The sequence below is a fragment of the Vigna radiata genome, chromosome 9 (assembly GCF_000741045.1).
Source record: "Vigna radiata var. radiata cultivar VC1973A chromosome 9, Vradiata_ver6, whole genome shotgun sequence".
Taxonomy (NCBI): Eukaryota; Viridiplantae; Streptophyta; class Magnoliopsida; order Fabales; family Fabaceae; genus Vigna; species Vigna radiata.
Genome location: NC_028359.1, coordinates 6,566,361 through 6,587,387, shown reverse-complemented (window position 1 = coordinate 6,587,387; position 21,027 = coordinate 6,566,361). Strand labels below are relative to the sequence as shown.

Here is a 21,027-nt window from a genome sequence, read left to right as displayed (position 1 = left end):
ATTTTTTGATTCAGATTGGAGAGAAAGATTGTTCCTAGGCAAATTGAATTGTAGTGCAGTGCAGTACGAGTGAATTAAAAAGTAGTTTAGTTCAATTACCCTGAACTATATTTTAGTTCAGTACAGTTTTTGTTGAAATAGTTTATAGTTAACTGTAAATTTTTATAGTGCAGTATACTGTGGGCAATTTGCCCACCCCTACCCTGACAATCATACGGACATATTCTTAGAAGGGGTGATTATGAATTGAAACACATAACAAAAGTTAATCATCAAGTAAGCCCAAAAGCAGGTGTAACATAATGTACCATCTCTTAAAGACAGTTTGTAACAAACCTTCCCAAATTAGAGGAGGAGCCAAATCAAAGTTTTCCCTTGTCTTCTTCCTTCATCTTCTTCTGCCACCTTCTCTTCTTGTAATCCTGCAACATCTGGGGCATCTTCTCCATCAACTTTGCCGTGTTTTCCCGCTTCTCGGCAGATATCCTATCACATTTGTGTCCTTTCCTCCTGGTCTTCATCTCCTTTCTTTCAGGATCATAGGGCCAATCTTCCCCAGCAAGGAGCACTTCCTTTCGCAGTCTGGCACGTCGTCGAGCACTGATACTCAGTGGCTTCCATGCGCCCAGGTTCCAGTATCCCCATACTCCCTTAGCAAGTTCATCCTTGTATTTCACTAACTTCTCACGCCAGGGATACTGATATTCTGCTACTGCCTTTGTCACTGAACCAATACCCTTGCCCGCCATAAAGGTAGCAATAAACTCTTGTGCTCTACACATGACAACAGCCACTCAATCAGGCAAGTTCACAAACAACTTCTAGGCCAAAACTTTTTCTATTTTGGACCAAATGATTACAGACTACATTCATATTGCTTATTCTCTGAAAATGAAATATATAATGAGAGAAACAATAAAATTCCAGAGAGATAAAACATACTGTGAATAGAAAAAGTGAAGAAGCAAACAAAATTCAATTTAGGTCATGATTTCAGAAAAGAAGCGATCAGATATAATTCATAATTGAAGAAATTGAATGTTTGTTCATTGCTAGGGATTCAGAAAAGCCCAAATCCTTAAATGGTTTTATTTCTTCATTTTCTTCCACCACTGGTAGTTTCTCACCTGTTGATAATTTTGAACTTAAAACTTACATAACTCCATATGGTCAAAAATCATAAACATCAAAAGCAACCAAACAAAATAACTACTGAGGCCATAAAATAACAAGAAGAAAGAATATAAGAATAAATATCAAATCATAACTCATCCAACAACTACCAAAATCCAGCTATATGCACGAACGATTGACGGTGATGGAAGGGAGCTTGTTGAAATTTGTAATTCATTTATAATAGGGTATAATAAATCAAAAATTGTTTCCTATTGGAGGTCCTCACCATTTTATCAATAGCAATAAAGTGTATCTTACCATGTTTTCATGTGTTTGTGTGTACTATAAATATGATAAGGCTTGAATTGTTGATATGAACAGATTATTTTTCGTGTTAGCAAAGAATTCGCTGGACCCATTCTCATATTTTCATTCCGAATTACATAAAACTACACTCATTTGGTAGTTCCCCTTTGAGTCTGTGGGAGTGAGATTCTGGAGAAGATGCAATTCTAGCTACCAAGTTTCAGTTGGGGCAGGCTTCATGCATCTTTCACCAGTGTTATACCAAAACTATGTATTAAAATTTTCCCATGAATGTAGAAAATCCAATTTACTGAGGCACAAATAAAGGACTAGATCATCAATCCTACCTAAACAACTGTTTTTTACTGAACACCCTGGTTGCTACAGAGAAAAGCATTGAAGAAGATAAAGCCATATATCTCACATTAAGCACACCTCGGTTGCTTTGTGACACATTAATAGGATTCACTGTCCTCAAGAATCTTTTGTGGTTCTTAAATAAAAAAATCTTAAATCATATGAACTAAAAAACTGGTAGTATATGAAAGAAAATAGATGATATTCTAGGAGAACAACTCCTTTACAGCAGCAATATAGCTCCAGCTTAGAAAAAGAAACCAGGAAACATAAAATAGCAATGCAGAATAGAAGACAACAGCTATAGTTGCAAGAGGCGAACTCTGTTCCCAACGCAAATGCCTAACCGATTCCTCACCCAATTTCCATTCTCCTCTTTGCTACTCTCTCCCCTAACCTATAAACACGTCATTCGTGGACAATGATAACAGGATATCTCTCCTTTTTGTTGAGATACATTAGCTGCTCCTTATCTCAATGAAAAAAGGGTTTAAGTTTATCTCAACGAAAAAAGGGTTTAAGTTTATCTCAATGAAAAAACCCTAAAAAGTAAATACTAACGTGCCTAAAGTGGCGAATTGTATGCAGACAAAAAGTGGGGAGAAAATAAATTAGCATATTTATGGTGAAAATAAAAAAAAAAAAATGAGGGATTTTGGATTGCATATCTTTGTGCGTACACTCAAGGAACATCTAGCCAATATGATCCCAAGCCAAAAGTAACATCATGGCAGATATAAACCTCAAAGGCTGTGTTAAGACACAAACAAGATCAAGTTTTGTGAGACCAACACTGTATCACTTTTAAAGCTTAACGTTGACATGGAGAAGGTGTACAAATCATGTGATTTAAACTTTCCTTAAACATGAAGAGACTGCAGACACTTTAATCAGATTACAACCCTCACTAACTACATTGCAAACTCGTAATGAAACGTCAACCTCCAAAAATGCTTATAGTTTCTAGCTATAAAAAAAAAAAAAAAAAAAAATTATCCTTCTCCTCCTACTTACATATACCGATAATTTCTTCTTTATACCCCTATAGGACATAAACATGTGTAGCTTAACCATGATGTGAAATACCATCACCTTTACAAAAACAATTTACAAAAATAAGTCCATTCCATTTTGCAGGCATTACTTATCAGAACACAACCAGACTACCCAAAAAAGAGAAACAAACTTCTTCTGTCAAATTATATGAAAGAATATACAAATTTAACTTCACACAAAATATTGAGGCAAGGAATATCAATGCCCAAATCACGTCAAAAATGAATAAGCAAAACACAAGTAGGGTTTCCCAACTGGCCACAGATCATAAATGGAGAAACTAACAAACTACAATCACAAGCTTCATAATCATTCTCAGCATCACAGTCCAAAAAACAGAATCCAAATATAGTCGTAATATAAAGCCAGTACATTTCATTTTCCCAGACTTGAGCTAGACCAAATGTAAAACCAGAAGCAACCCAATTAAGAATAAACGCAAAAGATAACTTCTTTACACACCCCTTCCCGCAGTCATTGCAATTCCAAAGTCATTGCAATTCCAGATCTAAAAGCAAAAGGGGCGCACAAAAACATTCCAAAGATTTCAAATTTGACAGTCAATGCCATACAATCCGAGAGATATAAATCAAAGATCGACATAATAAGAAAGCTAATTTAATTTTTCTTTTGGGTTTTCGTGATTGGAGGAATGGAGAAAGAATATCACCTGTCACCAATAAAGGGATTCGACTAAGAAGTCCGGCAAAACAAGAAAAAACGATTCTTTAGCAGTCCCCGGATATTTATCGTGCTGTTGATGACAATCTTTTAATAAATAACTTCACTCTTTACTATTTTAATTGAAAAAAAAAAGTTAATACTCAAAAATTAAAGGACTACTTTATTTTTCTTTAGTCCTATACTCAAAATCATGACTTATTTTGTTAATATAATAATTATAAATTTATTGGGTGTGATTAATTCATAAGTTGTTTTTGTATCACTTTTACTTTTATTTATAATTAAATATGCTTTTAATTCTCACACTTTAATATTAAATTAGAATTCGTTCAAGATTTAAATTTTTATATAATTTAATATTTAAACTTCACAATTAAATAAATATTTTTTTATCTCAAAATTTTCATGTGTCAAATAATATATCATTTGATACCTTCGAGTTTAAATATCAATATTAAATATCATTTAATATATAAAATAAATTAACATTTTGGATTAAGATACTGTATCAGTTTATTTTTAAAATTTAAGACTCAAATGTTTCAAAATTTGAAATAATAATAAAAGATAGTTTTGAGTTTAAGTAGTTTTTAAGACTCAAATATCATTTTATTTATTTTAATATTGAAGGTTAATATTAAAAATAAGTTCTCATGAAAAATGTGTAAAAGAATAAAATACAATAGAAAAAAAAAACAACTTCAATAATTTTCTTTTAAACTAAACTGAATTTGGAGTTTGAATAATTACATAATTAAATTAATTACAATCTGTCAACACTGACTTAAGATTTAAGTTATATTTGATTGATATGTTATCGCAGAAATATGAAAACACTGGAGGCGGAAGAGAATTTGGACACATTCAAATTATTGATTTGTTTTAAATATTCGTGTTTGTGTTAGAAATAGATTTTAAGTCTAATTCAACTCTACAAAATTCGTTTGTAAAATGAAGTTTACACTCAGTTATATGCTATGAATTAATTTTATGTCTAATCGATGTGAGACTTTCAACTATTTCAAACATCATCACTTCGATAATATGATTCAAATACAAATAAAACATCCTCTTTAGCCTTTTTCAGTTAGCAAACTTTTCCGTATAAACTTTCAAATCCAAGGCAGATTCAACATTAGATTCTAACCAAATGTCATAACTTCATCCCATAATTTTTTGAGATGATTACATGCTTTCTCAGACATATCTTTTACCTGTTTACTCTTCAGAAAACGAAGAACTGGACCCAAAGCTTCAAATGCACATACACTAAACCCACAATTTCTCTTATCTTGACTTACAACAAGTTAGTGATGTGTAAATATACTTATTCTAATAATGGAACCAAATTTAGATCTATTTTTGCAAATGATCTTATAAACATCTAAAGGAAAAAAAGATTATTAGAGTCATTGACGGGGTTGCCATCAATCTTTTTGATATGGTTCATTCTCGTAACATAGATTACAAAAATCCCAGCTTCAATCATACAAATATCATTTACAATAGGTTTAATTACAACTATTGATGTATATTTTCGTCAAGATATTTCATATAGCATTACAAATTTTTTTCTCTCAATTAGAGGTCAATTTTTGAGAAATTGATGTAATTTAATTATTTTCTTTAGTACACCAACAATGATATAAATATCTCATGTGCCAAATTTTGTTTTGTGTATTTAATGGAAACATGGTAATGAAATGTCATGATAATATAATAGAAAATAAATGATGAATTATTAACATGTGATTTGAAATAAATAGAAAGTGAATTAGGTTATGAGATGAGTTTAGATTGAGATAAATTACATAAATATGACATAGTGTGATGTTAAGATTTATATGAAAACATAATGAATGAACTATGTGTGATATGTCTCTTTTTTTTGGCTTTTTTTTTTTTTGTTACTATGCTTGTCTTGGTTATGTTTATTGTGAATTAAATGTATATGTATGAATGAATGTGTAAATGTTGATGAGAAGGCTTTTAAGGGAGAAAACATTTTACTCTCCTATTAGATATATTTGAGGAGGGATTACGGATGGTAACGGGTCGGATACGGATAGTGTCTATCTGCAACCTGAATCGAAAAAAAAAATATTCATCTACTACCTATCCGTTACCCACACAGATACTCGTTTAAAAAAATGTCTGTGGGTATTTTAAAACCCACAGATACCCACAAATATCTAAAAAATTTAAATAAAATTACAAAAAATATGTAAAATATATAAATTAAATTAAATATAAATTAAAATTTAATTTTAATTAAATTTAACCTTATAAAATATAAATTAATTTTAATTTTAATTAAATTTAACTTAATAAAATATGTACAGTTAGAACTGATCGGTATAAGATTGGCTCTGACCGATCGAAGCAAGCAAAAGGCCAAATAAGATAAATGTTCATAATCAATTATGGTATTTTATATATTTGTCACTTATGGAAGATTTGCATATATTACACAATATTAGACATTCATGAAAGATTTATAAAGATTAAGCAATATTTGGCATTTAAGGGAGATTTGTAGGTTACTTGGCACAAAAAGATATTGCCATTAATGACTGATTAGCGGGCTAGACCCTGGTAAGGCCTATAAATACAGGTTTAAACATGAGGTAAGTTTTTAGGATGAAAATAGATTGTTACAGTCTCCCTTTTTCGAAGTTGACTTGAGCTTCAGAGTGTTTCCTGCAGGAACACCACTAATTGGTTGAAGCGTGATAGGAAGAGCAACAATCGTAAGAAGGGTGAGCGAAGGGGAAGCTTGCAGGACATTTGGAGTTGAAGTTCACAAAGGTATCCTCGGTCTAATTCTATCTGAAACATTTTGGCGTCCACCGTGGGGCCAAGGATTTTGAAGAAAACTTATAGAGACCACAATGGCGGAGCAACTACCATTGCAGCTGCTTCAAGAGATGCAACGTCAAATGCAGGAGATGAGGGCGGAAATGACGGTTATAAGGGCAGAGCGAAGTGCAAGACAGAGAGGAGGATCGGTGCAGCAGTCGGTGAACAATGAGGTCGAGAACCACGACCTGGAGTATCAGGGTGTTAAACTGCCTTTTAGTCGCCTAAGGCAGAACAAAGAACTGGTCCCCACTAATGTAGCATAGGGTAACCAGAATATCAATCCTAGGACTCAGCTAATTAAGATTAAAGTGTAGAGTTAGGTCTTGTACTTATTTCTTAATTATTTACTTACTAACTACTAAATAGGTGGGGACATTTAAAATGAATGAAACTAAAATAAAAGAAAAAAAAAACTAAAATCTATAAACTCTTTAAAAGAAGAAAGAAATTGAATTGAAATGAAATAAAAGAAAATAGAACTCTAAACTACCTAAAACAACAACAGAAATTAAGCCAATATGGACATTAAATGCAACTAAAATTACCTAAAACTAGAACCGTAAACAAGCAAAGTAAAATTGACTATTAAAAACTAAGCAAATCCTAAAAGCCAAATGAATATGTACATGTATGAGGTAACTGAAATTTAATATTGCAGACAAAAATGTACAATATAAAGTAAGGAAAAGTCAACAAGAAATACCTAGAACTAATGATTAAAGGCAAAAAATCACGTGAAAAACTCATGAATCAGAACTAACTTCAACCATTACAAACAGAACATAACCTAAACTACCAAACAAAACAAGATCAGTGAGTAAAAATCACAAATCTAAACCAAACTTTCTTGAAATGGTGTATCAATTGAGTTGTTATTCTACAGGAAGACATCACATTCATAAAAGGCCCACCTCGGGGTCTCAAGTTCTAATTTAGAACTAAAAAATGAATAACAGTCAAATGATTTACCGAATCAAAACAAACTTCATTCAACTTCATCATTTTTAACCAAATCTACAAACAACAAATGACAGAAAATAAAACAACATGAAAAACAAGTATTTTTTTTATTTATCGAACTTCTATATCTAACTCGAGAAGACCTCTCGTGAATTCACGCCCACCTCGAGGTCGTTTAACTCCAAAAAGGAATTATAGAAGTGTAGATTTACAAGTTCAATTAATTTTCAAATCAAAATATTCACATAAGCACACGAGAATAGGAAAACATTGAAAAGAATACAATCACATTAACACAAACACTCAACAGAAACATCACGAATGGAAATAATATTAATAAGGAACAATGAACAATGAACAAACGAAAATGTACCAAACAGAAGCGAGCGAGAGCGCAAGAACTCGAGTTTACCGAAGAATGCGATAAAACCCTAGAAATTGTGTTCACCCTATCTACTCTAGAAAAACATGAACTCAAAAGTATCTTAGTGTATCTATGAAAAAGTGTTTCCAATAGTCTGTTTACAAAAGCCCTTTTATAGGGTCTAAGAAAAACGAAAGAAAGTAAAGAAAAAGGAAGAAGAAACTTGCTTGGCGATGCTCTGAGCTCCTCATCAGACGACCAATATTCTTTCCTCGCAAGCTCCATCTCCAGCCATTCAATCATCTCTTCATTTCCACTTATCAGGGTCCGGTCACTTAGCTTTGGCTTTGTCTTTCCCTTCTCGCTTTTCACTTGCGCAAGCCCTAGCTTCTCGGGTTTCTTTCTCCTTCTCCAATGTTCGAGCTTCTTCCTTCTGCCAAGTGAAGTGTATAACATAAATACCCCTTCAGAAGCAGCTAAGCCAAAACGACGTCATTCCACTTAAATTTGATCCAGCCCATTGCAATGGCATCAGGCAGCCAATTCCAATCAGCAACAACATAAAAACCTCAACGTGCCAGCAACGTTTCAATTATTTGGAGAAGCCCAATTTCATTTCCAACTTCTCCAAGCCTAGCAGCAGTGCCAATTCCTCTCCAAGACCGGCCTAATTAAATTTTAGCACTTAAATCAGATTTTTTTATTCTTTTCAGAGCAGTGCCCAATCTACAAAAAAATCAATCAACAATTAAAGAAAAAGAAAAGAAAAATTCAACCAAAAAAATATTTTTATTGTATTTTATTTTATTTTTATTTTTTTCCTTTATTAACAGAAAATTAAATTCCTAATTATTTACAAAGACTAAAAATTACATCTATAAACCTATTTTTAACTAGAATTTTATCAAACTACAATTTTAAAGAAAAATTCTAAAATCATTCTAATTCTAGAAAATTAAAGACTAAAATAGACTAACAAAAGCTTCTAAGAAAAGAAAAATATGCAAATATAAAGAGTTATCACACCCCCACACTTAAAGAACTGCCCTCCTGGGTAGGGACAAACTAAAAAGAAAAAAAAAACAAAAGCAAAGAATCAAACTACAAAGGGAAAAGGCTCAACACACAACCTGGAACACTAGGTTCATTCACAGCTTCATTCAATCCTGCAATTTCAATCATTTCACAGCCATTTCATCAAAGAGAACTGCACAATCATAATCCTCAACTTCAAACCTCAGTTTCTGCAATCCCAGCATTTCAGAAACAACCAAATTCAACCAATTTTAGCAATGAACACACTAAAGAAATCATAAGTCAGTTTCAACCTCACACGAACATGTGTTTGCACTCAAATTCACTCAACTGTTTAGAGGTGTCCTGTTTCACTCAAGCATGACATGCTAGCCTCAACTCTTAATTTTGAAAAGATTCTAAGTTACAATGCTCAGCTCTTGGCTTTATCTAGATCAATAGGTCTTAATGGCTTGTAATGAGATGGTATGAAGGGTCACAAAACACAAGGCTAAATGGAAATAGAAACTGGAAGAGAAGTAAGGAACCTAGAACTCAGTGCACTATGTATTTACTAGTGGGTTTTGGTTGTGATTCTTCTTCTCTTTCGTGTTCCCATCCTTCTTCCCCTATACCAAAGAGAGACAACCACTGAGAGAGAGTTGTGGTCTCTTCTATAACAATAATAATGTAGATAAACATTGAACAAAAATAATTAAATAATAACAAAAAATTCAAAATTAATACTTAAAGAAAAAGTAAAAAAAATTAAATTAATCACCGTAACAATATAAATTTAAATGACGATTAAATATGTTTTTGTCAATTAATTTTTTTAAAACTTTTGATTAATCTAGTCTTTCTTCTTTGTAATCATTTAAATTTAGTTTTTTTAATCAAATTTTATTAAATTTATTTAACTTTTGAAATATGCTTTTCAATTTATATTTAAACAAAAAAATTAACTTGAAAACAAAATATTGTCAAATTATGTAAATAACTTAAATATTATTATAAAACATATTTAAAATATCAAATAAATTTAATAAAATTTAATTTAAAGAATTAAATCTACACATTTAAAATTGAGAGACTATTTTGAATCAAAGTTTAAAAAAAAAACTAATTCAAATTTTTACTAAAAATTAAAGAACCAAAAACATATTTAATAATTTAAATATCATGATTATCAAATGCTTTCTATATATAAAACAAGTGTTTAAACATGATATTAAATGATTACTTCGTCGTCTACTTTATCTAAGGTTGAAAGTGTTTTATTTTGACAAGCAGTTAAATAATCACACTTTTAAGATAATAAAAGAGTTTCTAATTATTATTTTTGTCATATATGCAAATCTTGTTTGAATTGTTTATGACAGAATAGTTGTTGAAGTGTGAATGGAGATTCGTATGATATTTTTCTATATCAAGCTTCTAGCCAAAGCATTGATGAGGTTTACATAGAAGATCATATGTAGATAAAACAAAGATCATGTCTTAGCCAAATAGGAGATGCAACAACTATCTTACAAATTTATGTAAATGACTCACCCAAGAAGATGAAATATACACGAATGCGATCAACAGTTGTTTTAATCTCTAGTGGTCGATCATACAGTGATTAGTGTTTTATTGTTGTCTACTCTAATGGTTCGTTCGATTTATTAGACCTGGAATTAAGACAGAGACTTGTGTCGCTGCTCTTCTTTGCGAGATCATCATTATATATATACGACTGATGCTAGCTATTTCCAAATTCTTAACTGACGAATCCATGTGTAAACTTGAAACGTTATCAGACTCGTTAATCTCCATACCATTTCTAGCACTGTTGCTTTGCTTTCTCCTTGCTATGGATCTATCCGGATAGTCTTTCCTAATTTGCTTTAGTTTTATAAGGTACACAGAAGGACAAAACAGGTCTTTAACAAACCCAAGCAATCAGAAACAACTTGAATAACTGAATCCAAAACAAAATAGACCAATAAGCACGTATAAATGAGGACACTGCACCAATCCTATCATAAGGGAAGAAAGGCTATCCAAATTAATTTTCAATTCAGTGTTGTTTAGACTTGAACTTTCGGTTTTATGTTTGTGGTCCGAACGGTCCTTATGGCTTGTTTAATCGTACAGTTCCTTGGTTTGGTTTTTGGTCTTTTGTTTGGGTTTTTGTCTCTCTTAGACCGTCCGGTCTTTTGCTTTGACCGTTCAGTTATTCTTTGTGTTGTGGCGTAAGTTGACTATATATTGTTGCCAACTCACGCTTTCAGGAGTTTTTAGTTTTTCAATTACAATAATATTCAGATTACAAACTTTCAGTGTTCTTGCTTGTTCTTCTTCTCTGGGTTTTTTCTGGGTTTCTTTGTTTCTTCTCACGAACCCAACAATTGGCGCCCACCGTGGAGCTTTGATTCAAGAATCTCCAGAAGCGATGTCGACCAAGTTTGACGTTGAGAAGTTCAATGGTTCTAATGATTTCGGGTTGTGGAAGATCAAGGTGGAGGCTATCTTGATACAGCAGGGATGCAATGAAGCGTTGAAGGGTGAGTTGAACATGGGTGCTGCGATGTCGCAAGAAGAGAAGAAGAAAATGGGGGATAAAGCAAGAAGTGCAATCGTACTGTGCCTTGGTGATAAGGTACTGAGGGAGGTTGCGAAGGAGAAGACTACAGCTGAAATCTGGGCAAAACTGGAGTCTCTGTACATGACGAAAACGTTGGCCCATAGGTTGTGTTTGAAGCAACAACTCTATTCATTCGAGATGTCAGAATCAAGAACGATAAAGGAGCAGCTTGCAGAATTCAGCAAGATTGTAGATGATCTGGAGAATATTGATGTGAGGTTGGAGGATGAAGATAAAGTTGTCATCCTGTTGAATGCTCTTCCAAGAACCTTCGAGCATTTCAAAGATGCTTTGCTCTACGGTAAAGATCAAGTGATCACGTTAGAGGAGGTTATGACGTCAATTCGAACCAAGGAGTTCCAAAAGCTCCAAGATTCGAAGGCAACCGAGGAGGTAGCATCTGGACTGATCTCAGTGAAAGGGAAATGGAAGAAGCAGGCTGGAAATGGGAAGAAGTCGAAGCCAGACGGTGTGAAACAGGTGCCGGTGTTTCAAGTGCCAGAAGATGGGTCATATCAAGAAGTTCTGTCCGGAGAAGGGAAAGGCCATTTGGTCACAAGAAACCGCTGATGTGGCAGAGGCGTCTGAGGGATATGAATCTTCTGGAGTTCTGGTAGCTTCGTCTGAAGATTCTCAAAGGAGCTGGGTCATGGATTCCGGCTAAACCTATCACATGTGTCCGGTGAAGGAGTTTTTTGAGAATCTTGATCAGAAAGAGCATGGAAATGTGCTGCTTGGAAATAATAAAGCTTGCCGAGTGCAAGGTGTGGGGTCGGTGAGGCTGAAGATGTTTGACAACCGAGAGATGGTGTTGCAGGATGTGAGGTATGTGCCTGAACTAAAGAGAAATTTGATTTCTATTAGTTCTTTTGATCTTGGAGGTTACACCACAAAAGTCAAAGATGGAGTGATGAGGGTATGTTCTGGAGATTCTGTGGTTGTAAGAGGTAGAAGGAAGAATGACTTGTACATTTTGGAGGGATCGACTGTCATTGGTCATGTCTCGGTTGCAAGTGGGACTGAGAATACCGCCCGGCTCTGGCACTTGAGGATGGGACATATCAGTGAGAAGGGTCTTGAAGAATTGGAGAAGCAAGGCTTACTTCTGGGAGACAAACTGCAGAAGCTGGATTTCTGTGATCATTGCGTCTTGGGGAAATCACACAGGACACCGTTCGGTCAAGGGAAGCACTCAACCGAATGGCCTTTTGAGTATGTCCATGCTGACTTGTGGGGACCGGCAAGAACCTTAACTCATGCTAGAGGGGCGTATTTTCTGACTATAATTGATGATTTTTCAAAAAGAGTGTGGCTTTATGTTTTGAAGAATAAGTCTGAAACGTTTAAAAGGGTCAAGGAGTGGCACACAAAGACCGAGAACCAATTGGGTGCAGGCTGAAATGTCTGAGAACTGATAATGGGCTGGAGTTCGTTTCAGAGGAGTTTAATGAGTTCTGCAAAGACAAAGGGATCAGAAGGCACAGGACTGTGGTTGGAACTCCTCAACAGAATGGTTTGGCCGAAAGGATGAATAGAACAATTCTGGAGAGGGTTCGGTGCATGTTACTTGGATTGGGGTTGTCAAAGGCTTTCTGGGGAGAGGCTGCCAATACAGTCGTATATCTGATTAACAGGACTCCGTCTTCGGCTCTCAAGTTTAAAACGCCAATGGAGGTGTGGAGTGGACGACCGGCTGATTACTCACACTTGAGAGTGTTCGGTTCTTTGGCATTCGCTCATGTCAGAGGTGATAAGTTGGACGCCCGAGCGGTGAGATGTGTATTCCTTGGATATGCTGAAGGTGTTAAGGGATACAAGCTGTGGAGGTTAGATTCTAAACCTTCAAAATTAATCATTAGTAGAGATGTCATATTTGATGAAACAAGGATAGCAATGCATGCTGAAAACTCTGGAGGCGAGAAGAAGACTCTTGTAAAGGTGGAGCATACTACTAATGAAGACGTTCGGTCATTGATTGAGGAGAATCGAACGGGTGAAGGGCAAGATGAAAATGTTCGGTCGTTAGAAGAGAAACGAACGGGTGAAATGCGAACAGACCTTGGTGATGATACAGATGGTATGTCTGGCGATGGAAGTCACTCAAGAGCGGCTGATGTTGATTTGAGGAACTATCAGCTTGTTCGTGATAGAGAAAGAAGGATCTCTAAGCCAATCAAACGGTTTAGAGAGGCAGATCTTATTTGCTACGCCTTGAACACTGCTGAAGATCTTGAACGATCGGATGAACCGAGAAGTTACAAGGAGGCTCTTGACAACAACGATCGATTTTTTTGGCAAGGTGCTATGGAGGAAGAGTTGGAGGCTTTGAAGAAGAATAACACCTGGAGACTAGTGGATCTGCCAAAGGGTAAGAAGGTTGTAGGTTCAAAATGGATCTTCAAGAGAAAGGAAGCTATACTGGGGGTAAGAAAGCAAGGAACAAAGCAAGGCTTGTTGCCAAAGGCTTTACTCAGATTGAAGGTGTAGATTATCATGAGATTTTTGCTCCGGTGGTGAAGCACTGTTCGGTCAGAGTTCTGATGGCAATAGTTACTCATTGCAGTTTGCATCTTGAACAGTTGGATGTGAGAACGGCGTTTTTGCATAGAGACTTGGAGGAAACCATCTATATGAAGCAGCCAGAGGGTTTCGCTGTGGATGATAGGGTGTGTCTGTTGCAAAAGTCTATCTATGGCTTGAAGCAAAGTCCAAGACAGTGGTACAGGAAATTTGATGATTTTCTGATAAAGCTGAACTTCAAGCGGTGCAATTATGATGACTGTGTATATACTCTGAATCGTGACAGTGAGGTGTTATATCTTCTGCTTTACATGGATGATATCGTGATTGCCAGCAGTAACAGGAGCATGATTCGCGAGATGAAAGCAAAGTTGAGTGGTGCTTTTGAAATGAAAGAGCTAGGGGAAGCTCGGCGGATTTTGGGCATTGACATAAAGAGAGATAAATTGGGTGGAAACTTGTTTTTATCTCAAAAGTGTTCTTTGCAAAAGGTGATTTCAAGGTATCGGATAGCTAAATCTAAAATTGCTGGCACACCGATCGGTCAACACTTGAAACTCACCAAGGAACAATGTCCAAAAACCGAGGATGAAAGGAGGAAGATGGAATCTGTTCCATTTTCAAATGGGATTGGGAGCATCATGTATGGTATGGTTTGCACAAGACATGACCTGGCACATGGGGTAAGTGTTCTCAGTCAGTTTAGGATTGATCCTGGACAAATTCACTGGGAAGCGTTGAAGTGGATGCTCAGATACTTAAGGGGGTCTCTTGATTCTGGGTTATTTTTTGGGAATAACTTTCAAGGTGGAGATTATATTGAAGGTTTTGTGGATTCTGATTTTGCCGGGTGCTTAGACACAAGGAAATCCCGTTCGGGATATGTGTTTACTTTGTTCGGTACTGTTGTAAGCTGGCGGTCGACATTGTAGTCTGTGGTTGCTTTTTCAACTGCTGAAACTGAGTACTGTGCTCTTGCTGAAGGGGTTAAAGAGGCACTGTGGTTAAAAGGTTTAATTCGTGAATTGGGCTTTGATCAAAAGACTGCTTGTGTCTATTGTGATAGTCAGAGTGCTATTCATCTGGCCAACCACCAGACTTATCATTCTAGAACGAAGCACATTGACGTCAAGCTGCATTTTATCAGAAGCATTGTTGAATCAGGTGATGTTCAAATCCGGAAAATTGCATCCGCAGACAACCCCGCGGATATGCTGACAAAGCCGCTCGCTAGGGAGAAGTTTCTTATGTTGCTGTCCAGGATTGGTTTTCTACCGTTCGGTTTCTGATTGTTTGGTTGTTCGATTTATTCTGTTTATAATTCAAGTCTTGGTGGAGAATTGTTGTTTAGACTTGACCTTTCAGTTTTATGTTTGTGGTCCGAACGGTCCTTGTGGCTTGTTTAACCGTACGGTTCCTTGGTTTGGTTTTTGGTCTTTTGTTTGGTTTTTTGTCTCTCTTAGACTGTCCGGTCTTTTGCTTTGACCGTTCGGTCATTCTCTGTATTGTGGCGTAAGTTGACTATATATTGTTGCCAACTCACGTTTTCAGGAGTTTTTAGTTTTTCAATCACAATAATATTCAGATTACAAACTTTCAGTGTTCAAGCTTGTTCTTTTTCTCTGGGTTTTTTCTGGGTCTCTCTATTTCTTCTCACGAACCCAACATTCAGAAAGCTCAGTTTTCATTCAAATGCAAAGAATAACAAAAGTATATTTTGATAGTGCTACCTGAATTTGCCGGAATGATTATACGAGCACAAGGCTGCCTACATTCATCACCCTGCAATTTTGGCAAGGAAGTTAATTATTCACTGATAGAATAAAGAGAGATAGATACTAACATAAAGTTTGTATTTCTCATCTAAACAAATGAGGAGCAGAATAAAATATTATAGACTCCTAGGAGGTGCAGTCAACAACACTACTAGCAGAATTATAACACAATATCCTAGAAGATCCTGGTTAATACATAATCAAAATAGAAAAAGGGACACACACATAATAAAGAAAACCAGAATGTATATATTTTAACAGTTCCCCTCAAACTCAAGGTTATTGAAAAGAATCAATAACAATAAGTTTGTGACGTAGAGCAAAAAACTGAGCTTGAGTGAGAGGTTTGGTCAGAATGTCAGCAACTTGATCCGCAGCAAGAAGATGTGAACGAGTAGTGATTGAGCACTTTTTCCCGAAACAAAGAAAATGTCCAGTTCCATATGTTTTGTTCTGGAGTGGAGATCTGGACTTAAAGCAACTGCACTTTGATTGTCATAATATATAACTGGGGTAGTACACTTGATTCAGAGTTCATAAAGAAGAGATCGCAACCATAAGATTTCAGCAGCTGTAATAGCAAGGCTATGGTATTCGGCTTCTGCACTTGGACGAGCAACCATTGTTTATTTTTTGGACCACCATGACTGATAACTCAACTTCTATACTCTCATTGTTAGCATTTTTGTTTCTTTAATCTTTCAATTTTGGCTTAGATTTGTAATTTTTAGGAAGCTTTAGGTGTTGCAGCACTGTGCAGTGCCATCCATTTGTGCCCAGCACATTTTTGAACCTTGCTCATTGTCTCGATACCCCAACACCATTTGATTAGCATCCAAAACAACCAAAAAGATTAACCCCAGTTATGCTACCGCCCAACGCCATATTACTAGCTCCCAACACATTCCAAAAACATAGAATTTTCAGCTCTAACCTTTACTAACTGTTTTGATCATAACTTTCTTTACCGGTGTCCTTACACGTGTTCAATTAATTGATTCTTTTTCCATTGGATTTTAGACTCAAAGGGCTTTAATTTGAGTGGTAGAACATGATTTTTGGAGCTCTAGTCTAGTTGCAGTTCATGTTGGAATGAAGGCAGTTTGCAAAGGCAGGGCCAGCATAACTCAAAGATGTTTGCTAACTGTTTGGATCATAACTTTTTCTACAGATCTCTAATTGAGCTTATTCTTGTTGCGTTGGATTCTAGACTCAAAGAGCTTTAATTTGAGTACTAGAACATATATTTTTGAGCTTTGTACGAGATGCAGTTTAATCTGGAGTTTGAGGCAGTTACTTGGGCAGAGACAGTTTCAACCATTCTTGGTGCAATTAGCAAAGTTGGGAGCAGACCCTTCCTCTTCATTTGAGGTGTTATTGGGCTACACAAGGAATGGCCCAAATGGAGCTGAGCTAGGATTGTGTACTGCCACATCAAGAGATAACAAACACCAACTTTGCTATGGCAGCACACACAAAAACAACTTTTTGGCAGATGTGGAGCAGCTTTTTCAGCGCCTTTTCAGATTTATGTTAGGGATCTTTTCTTTTTAGCTTTTAGTGCAAATATACCTAGATATACCTAGGGGAAGGAATGTTATAGCTGGAGAGAGTTTCTTTAATTTTCTGAATGTTGAGAGCAAGGAAAAAACAGATATCTCGAGCTTCTTTCTTGGTTGCATGTGAATTCCAGCAAAATAGTCCTTTAGTGATATTCTTGGGTTTGTTTTAAGTTACTGCAATTCTAAGCTTATGTCACCGTTTTATTTCTTTGAGTATATCATATATCATAAATATTTCTTCGTTAGTTTGACTTGTTTTTCATCAATCTGCATTGCTCAATCTAAATGTTGGCTTCCTCACCCCAAGGTTTGTTACAACCTTTGCCTATTCCATAGGCCATTTGGAATGACATAAGTATGGACTTTATTGTGGGACTACCCAAATCTAATGGGTATAATTCACTATTAGTGGTGGTTGATCGATTGAATATGGACATTTTATCACCTTAAAACACCCCTATTCAGCCAGGTCCATAGCTGAATTATTTGTAAAGGAGGTGGTGAAGCTACATGGAATTCCTTCTTCCATCGTCAATGACAGAGATCCCACCTTTATGAGTTTGTTCTAGAAGGAATTTTTTAATCTTCAGGGTACTAGATTATTGATGAGAAAAGGAGGTGGTGAAGCTACATGGAATTCCTTCTTCCATCATCAGGGACAGAGATCCCACCTTTATGAGTTTGTTCTAGAAGGAATTTTTTAATCTTCAGGGTACTAGATTATTGATGAGAACAGCTTACCATCCTGAGTCTAATGGAAAAACTAAGGTTTTGAATAGGACTCTGGAAACCTATTTGAGTTCCTTTCTACCATGGGCTGAATATTGGTACAATACTAGTTTCCAGGCATCAGCCATGTGCACACCTTTTGAAATAGTCTATGGTCTGGGGATTTGATGGAGGAGGATCTAAGTCTCGAGGATCTTTAGTGTTGTGAGTTTGAGATTGTCTCCGACGCTGATATGTGAGAAGAGATGGAGAAACAATGTCATTCGCATTTTGAGTTTGAGGCACAGAAGTAAAAATAACCAAGGGATCACATGATGGTAGAGGAAACATTTGTTGAACAAATGAACGATCCTCCATGGAGGACAAGAAAAAAAGTGTATGCTCGAAGAATGTGACATCAACAGAAATATAATATCTCTTAGTGGAGGGAGAATAACATTTATAGCATTTCTGAAAACAAGAATATCCCAAGAAAACACACTTAATAGCTTTTAGAGAAAGTTTATCAAGACCTAAAGAAACATTATGGACAAAACACGTACACCCAAATACATGTGGGGAGACATGGTATAAAGTGTCGTTTGGAAAAATGATAAAGTAGGGAATTTTATTCTCAAGAGAGGTAGAAGGCATCCTATTGATTAGAAAACAGGCAATGAGGAATGCATTGCCCTAGTGATGCACAGGAATATTAGTATTAAACATCAGGAAGCGTGCAATTTCAATGAGATGTCTATTCTTTCTATTTGTAATACCATTTTGTTTTGGAGTATGAGGACATATTGACTGATGCAAAATTCCTTAGGAAGATAAGAATGAAAAAAATGTTGCAGAAAAACATTTCTTAGCATTATCACTTCAGAGGATTTTAATTGTCTTCCCAGATTGGTTTTTAATTTCATTAAAAAAGGACATAAATATGGACAAAAGTTCAAATCACTCTTTCATTAAATAAACCCAAGTACATAAAGAGAATTCATTAATGAAGGTTACAAAATAATTAAAACCAAACGACGTAACATGACTTGGTCCCCAAATATCAGAGTGAATAGTTGAGAAAGGAAAATTACATCGCTTCTCAGACCATTTAGGATAAGAAGATCTAACATGTTTTCCTAACTGACAAAACTCACAATCTAAGACCTGGATTTTTTGAGACTCAGAACCATCATTTTCAGCTTTGACAAACTTGGATGGCCCAAAAGAACATGCAAAAGTTTTAGGGATGAAGTTGTAAACAGGAAAGTGAAGAGCTATGTTTTAAGAAATAAAGTCCTCAAGACTCATGTCCTTCTCCAATCAGACGACCCATACCATGTTCCTATATAACAATGGAACTAGCAGTAAAGGTTACAAAACAATTTAGCGAACGAGTCAATTGACTCAAGGAGATTAAATTGTAAGGACAATAAGGAATATACAAAACAAAATTTAAATTTAGTTAAGGAGATAAGGAAACTCTGCCAATTCTCAGAAATGCCACTTTGGATCCATTGGCAACAGTAATGAAATGAGAGATTTCCGAAGAGGACATGGAAGAAAATTGAAAGAATGTTACCAAAGATATGGTTTGAGGCACCTGAGTCAAGGATCCATGGACTGTGACCTTCCACAGATTGAGATATGCAGGCAGTTGACACATTGGACATGGAGGAGGATTGGCCAGGATTAGAAGATTTTCCACACATGTGCCTCAAAAATTCTTGGTACTTTTCATTTGAAATTTTGGATTCTAGATCATCAAATGTAGAAACATAAGCAGCTTTGTCTGGATATCCACGTAAGGCATAACATTTATCTTGAGTATGACCTATTTTCTTACAATATGTGCATTGAGGACGCATACTATGACCACCACGTCCTCCTCAGTTGCTTCTGCCTCCTCCTCTTCCTTGTGGTGCTACCATAGCTGATGTTTCAATACCATCAATTGAATTTTTGTCTTTAAGTAATGAAGATACTCGAAGAAGTCGAATAACTAGGTTGTCCATTGATGGGACTTGATCACCAACTAACATTTGATCACAAACATTTGATCACCCGTAAATATTCGCTACCTGGAAAAAATAAAAATAAAAATTTAATTTTAATTTAATTTAACTAAAATTTTATTTTAGTTAAACCCACACAACACTCTTTTCTTTTTACACAACTTTGATCTTCCTTAAAAATCACAATCCCAAACCAAAGAAAAAACTAAAGCATATTCCACCATTATTTCTAAAGGGAAAAATAAAAATTTATCAAGTTTTGAAGAAAAGTCGTATTATAGAAATAAATTAGAATCTAAAGAAGTTATTGATAATCTTAAATGAAATTATTATTAAAACAAAAATTAAATAAGATGGTAAAAGAAGAAAAAGAAAATAGGAGAATGGGATCTTACACCAATTCGCAAAAGATTGGCCTTAATAGAATCCATTGCCACCACTCAAAATCTGCAGAAGTGAATTTTTTACAAAATGGCCTTTTCATTTTCCTTTGTAGAAAACTGGAACATCTTTTCGGATTCTTAAATCTTGGTAGCACATATTAAATTTCTAACATTTAACTTCTTTTTTTCAAGTTTCAATGTTATTTAGCTCCTCGCATCGTAACTATATGAAACCAATAATGGTTCCTTCTCCTTACCAAAGCATTGAAAAGAGAAGTCGCTCTATTTCTTACGTGTTTTTATTCAAGGTCTCAAATTTCAAAATTTTCTTCTCATGAATATCTACCGGATAATCATCACTTTTATTTTTTTCGCGTGAATATTTAATGTTATGAAATATTTTTAATATATTTATAAATGATATCTAATTATCATACTTTATTATATTTCTAAAATATTTAAATATAATATCTTACAATATAATAATTAATTATCCAATATTTTTAAGATATAGATAAGGTACTTGTTCGACTTAAATACGTCAAGCAAAGTGACTCAAGAATCTATTTTGTCATTTTTTTATCTTTAATTGTCATTAAGTGTCTCTTTAATTGTTTGTATCTAATAGAGAGATATTTTATTAAAATCATAATATCTTATAAATACTCATGCATATTTATAAGTAATCCATTGACATATGTTCTTTTTTCAGATTGAAA

At 35.0% G+C, this 21,027-nt stretch overlaps 1 protein-coding gene across 1 annotated transcript; it reads right to left on the bottom strand.

Moving 5' to 3' along the window:
- Positions 1–221: 221 nt before the first annotated feature.
- Positions 222–3,602, bottom strand: LOC106773762. The gene is made up of 2 exons (XM_014660510.2): positions 3,506–3,602; positions 222–774 (listed from the first exon to the last, which is right to left on the bottom strand). Exon 2 carries the CDS (start codon positions 747–749, stop codon positions 363–365), a length of 387 nt encoding a protein of 128 aa, XP_014515996.1. The 5' UTR covers positions 750–774; positions 3,506–3,602; the 3' UTR covers positions 222–362.
- Positions 3,603–21,027: the final 17,425 nt, after the last annotated feature.

Excerpts from the sequence above, each read along its gene's own strand:
- LOC106773762 (XM_014660510.2), bottom strand. The coding sequence starts at position 749 with ATGGCGGGCAAGGGTATTGGTTCAGTGACAAAGGCAGTAGCAGAATAT.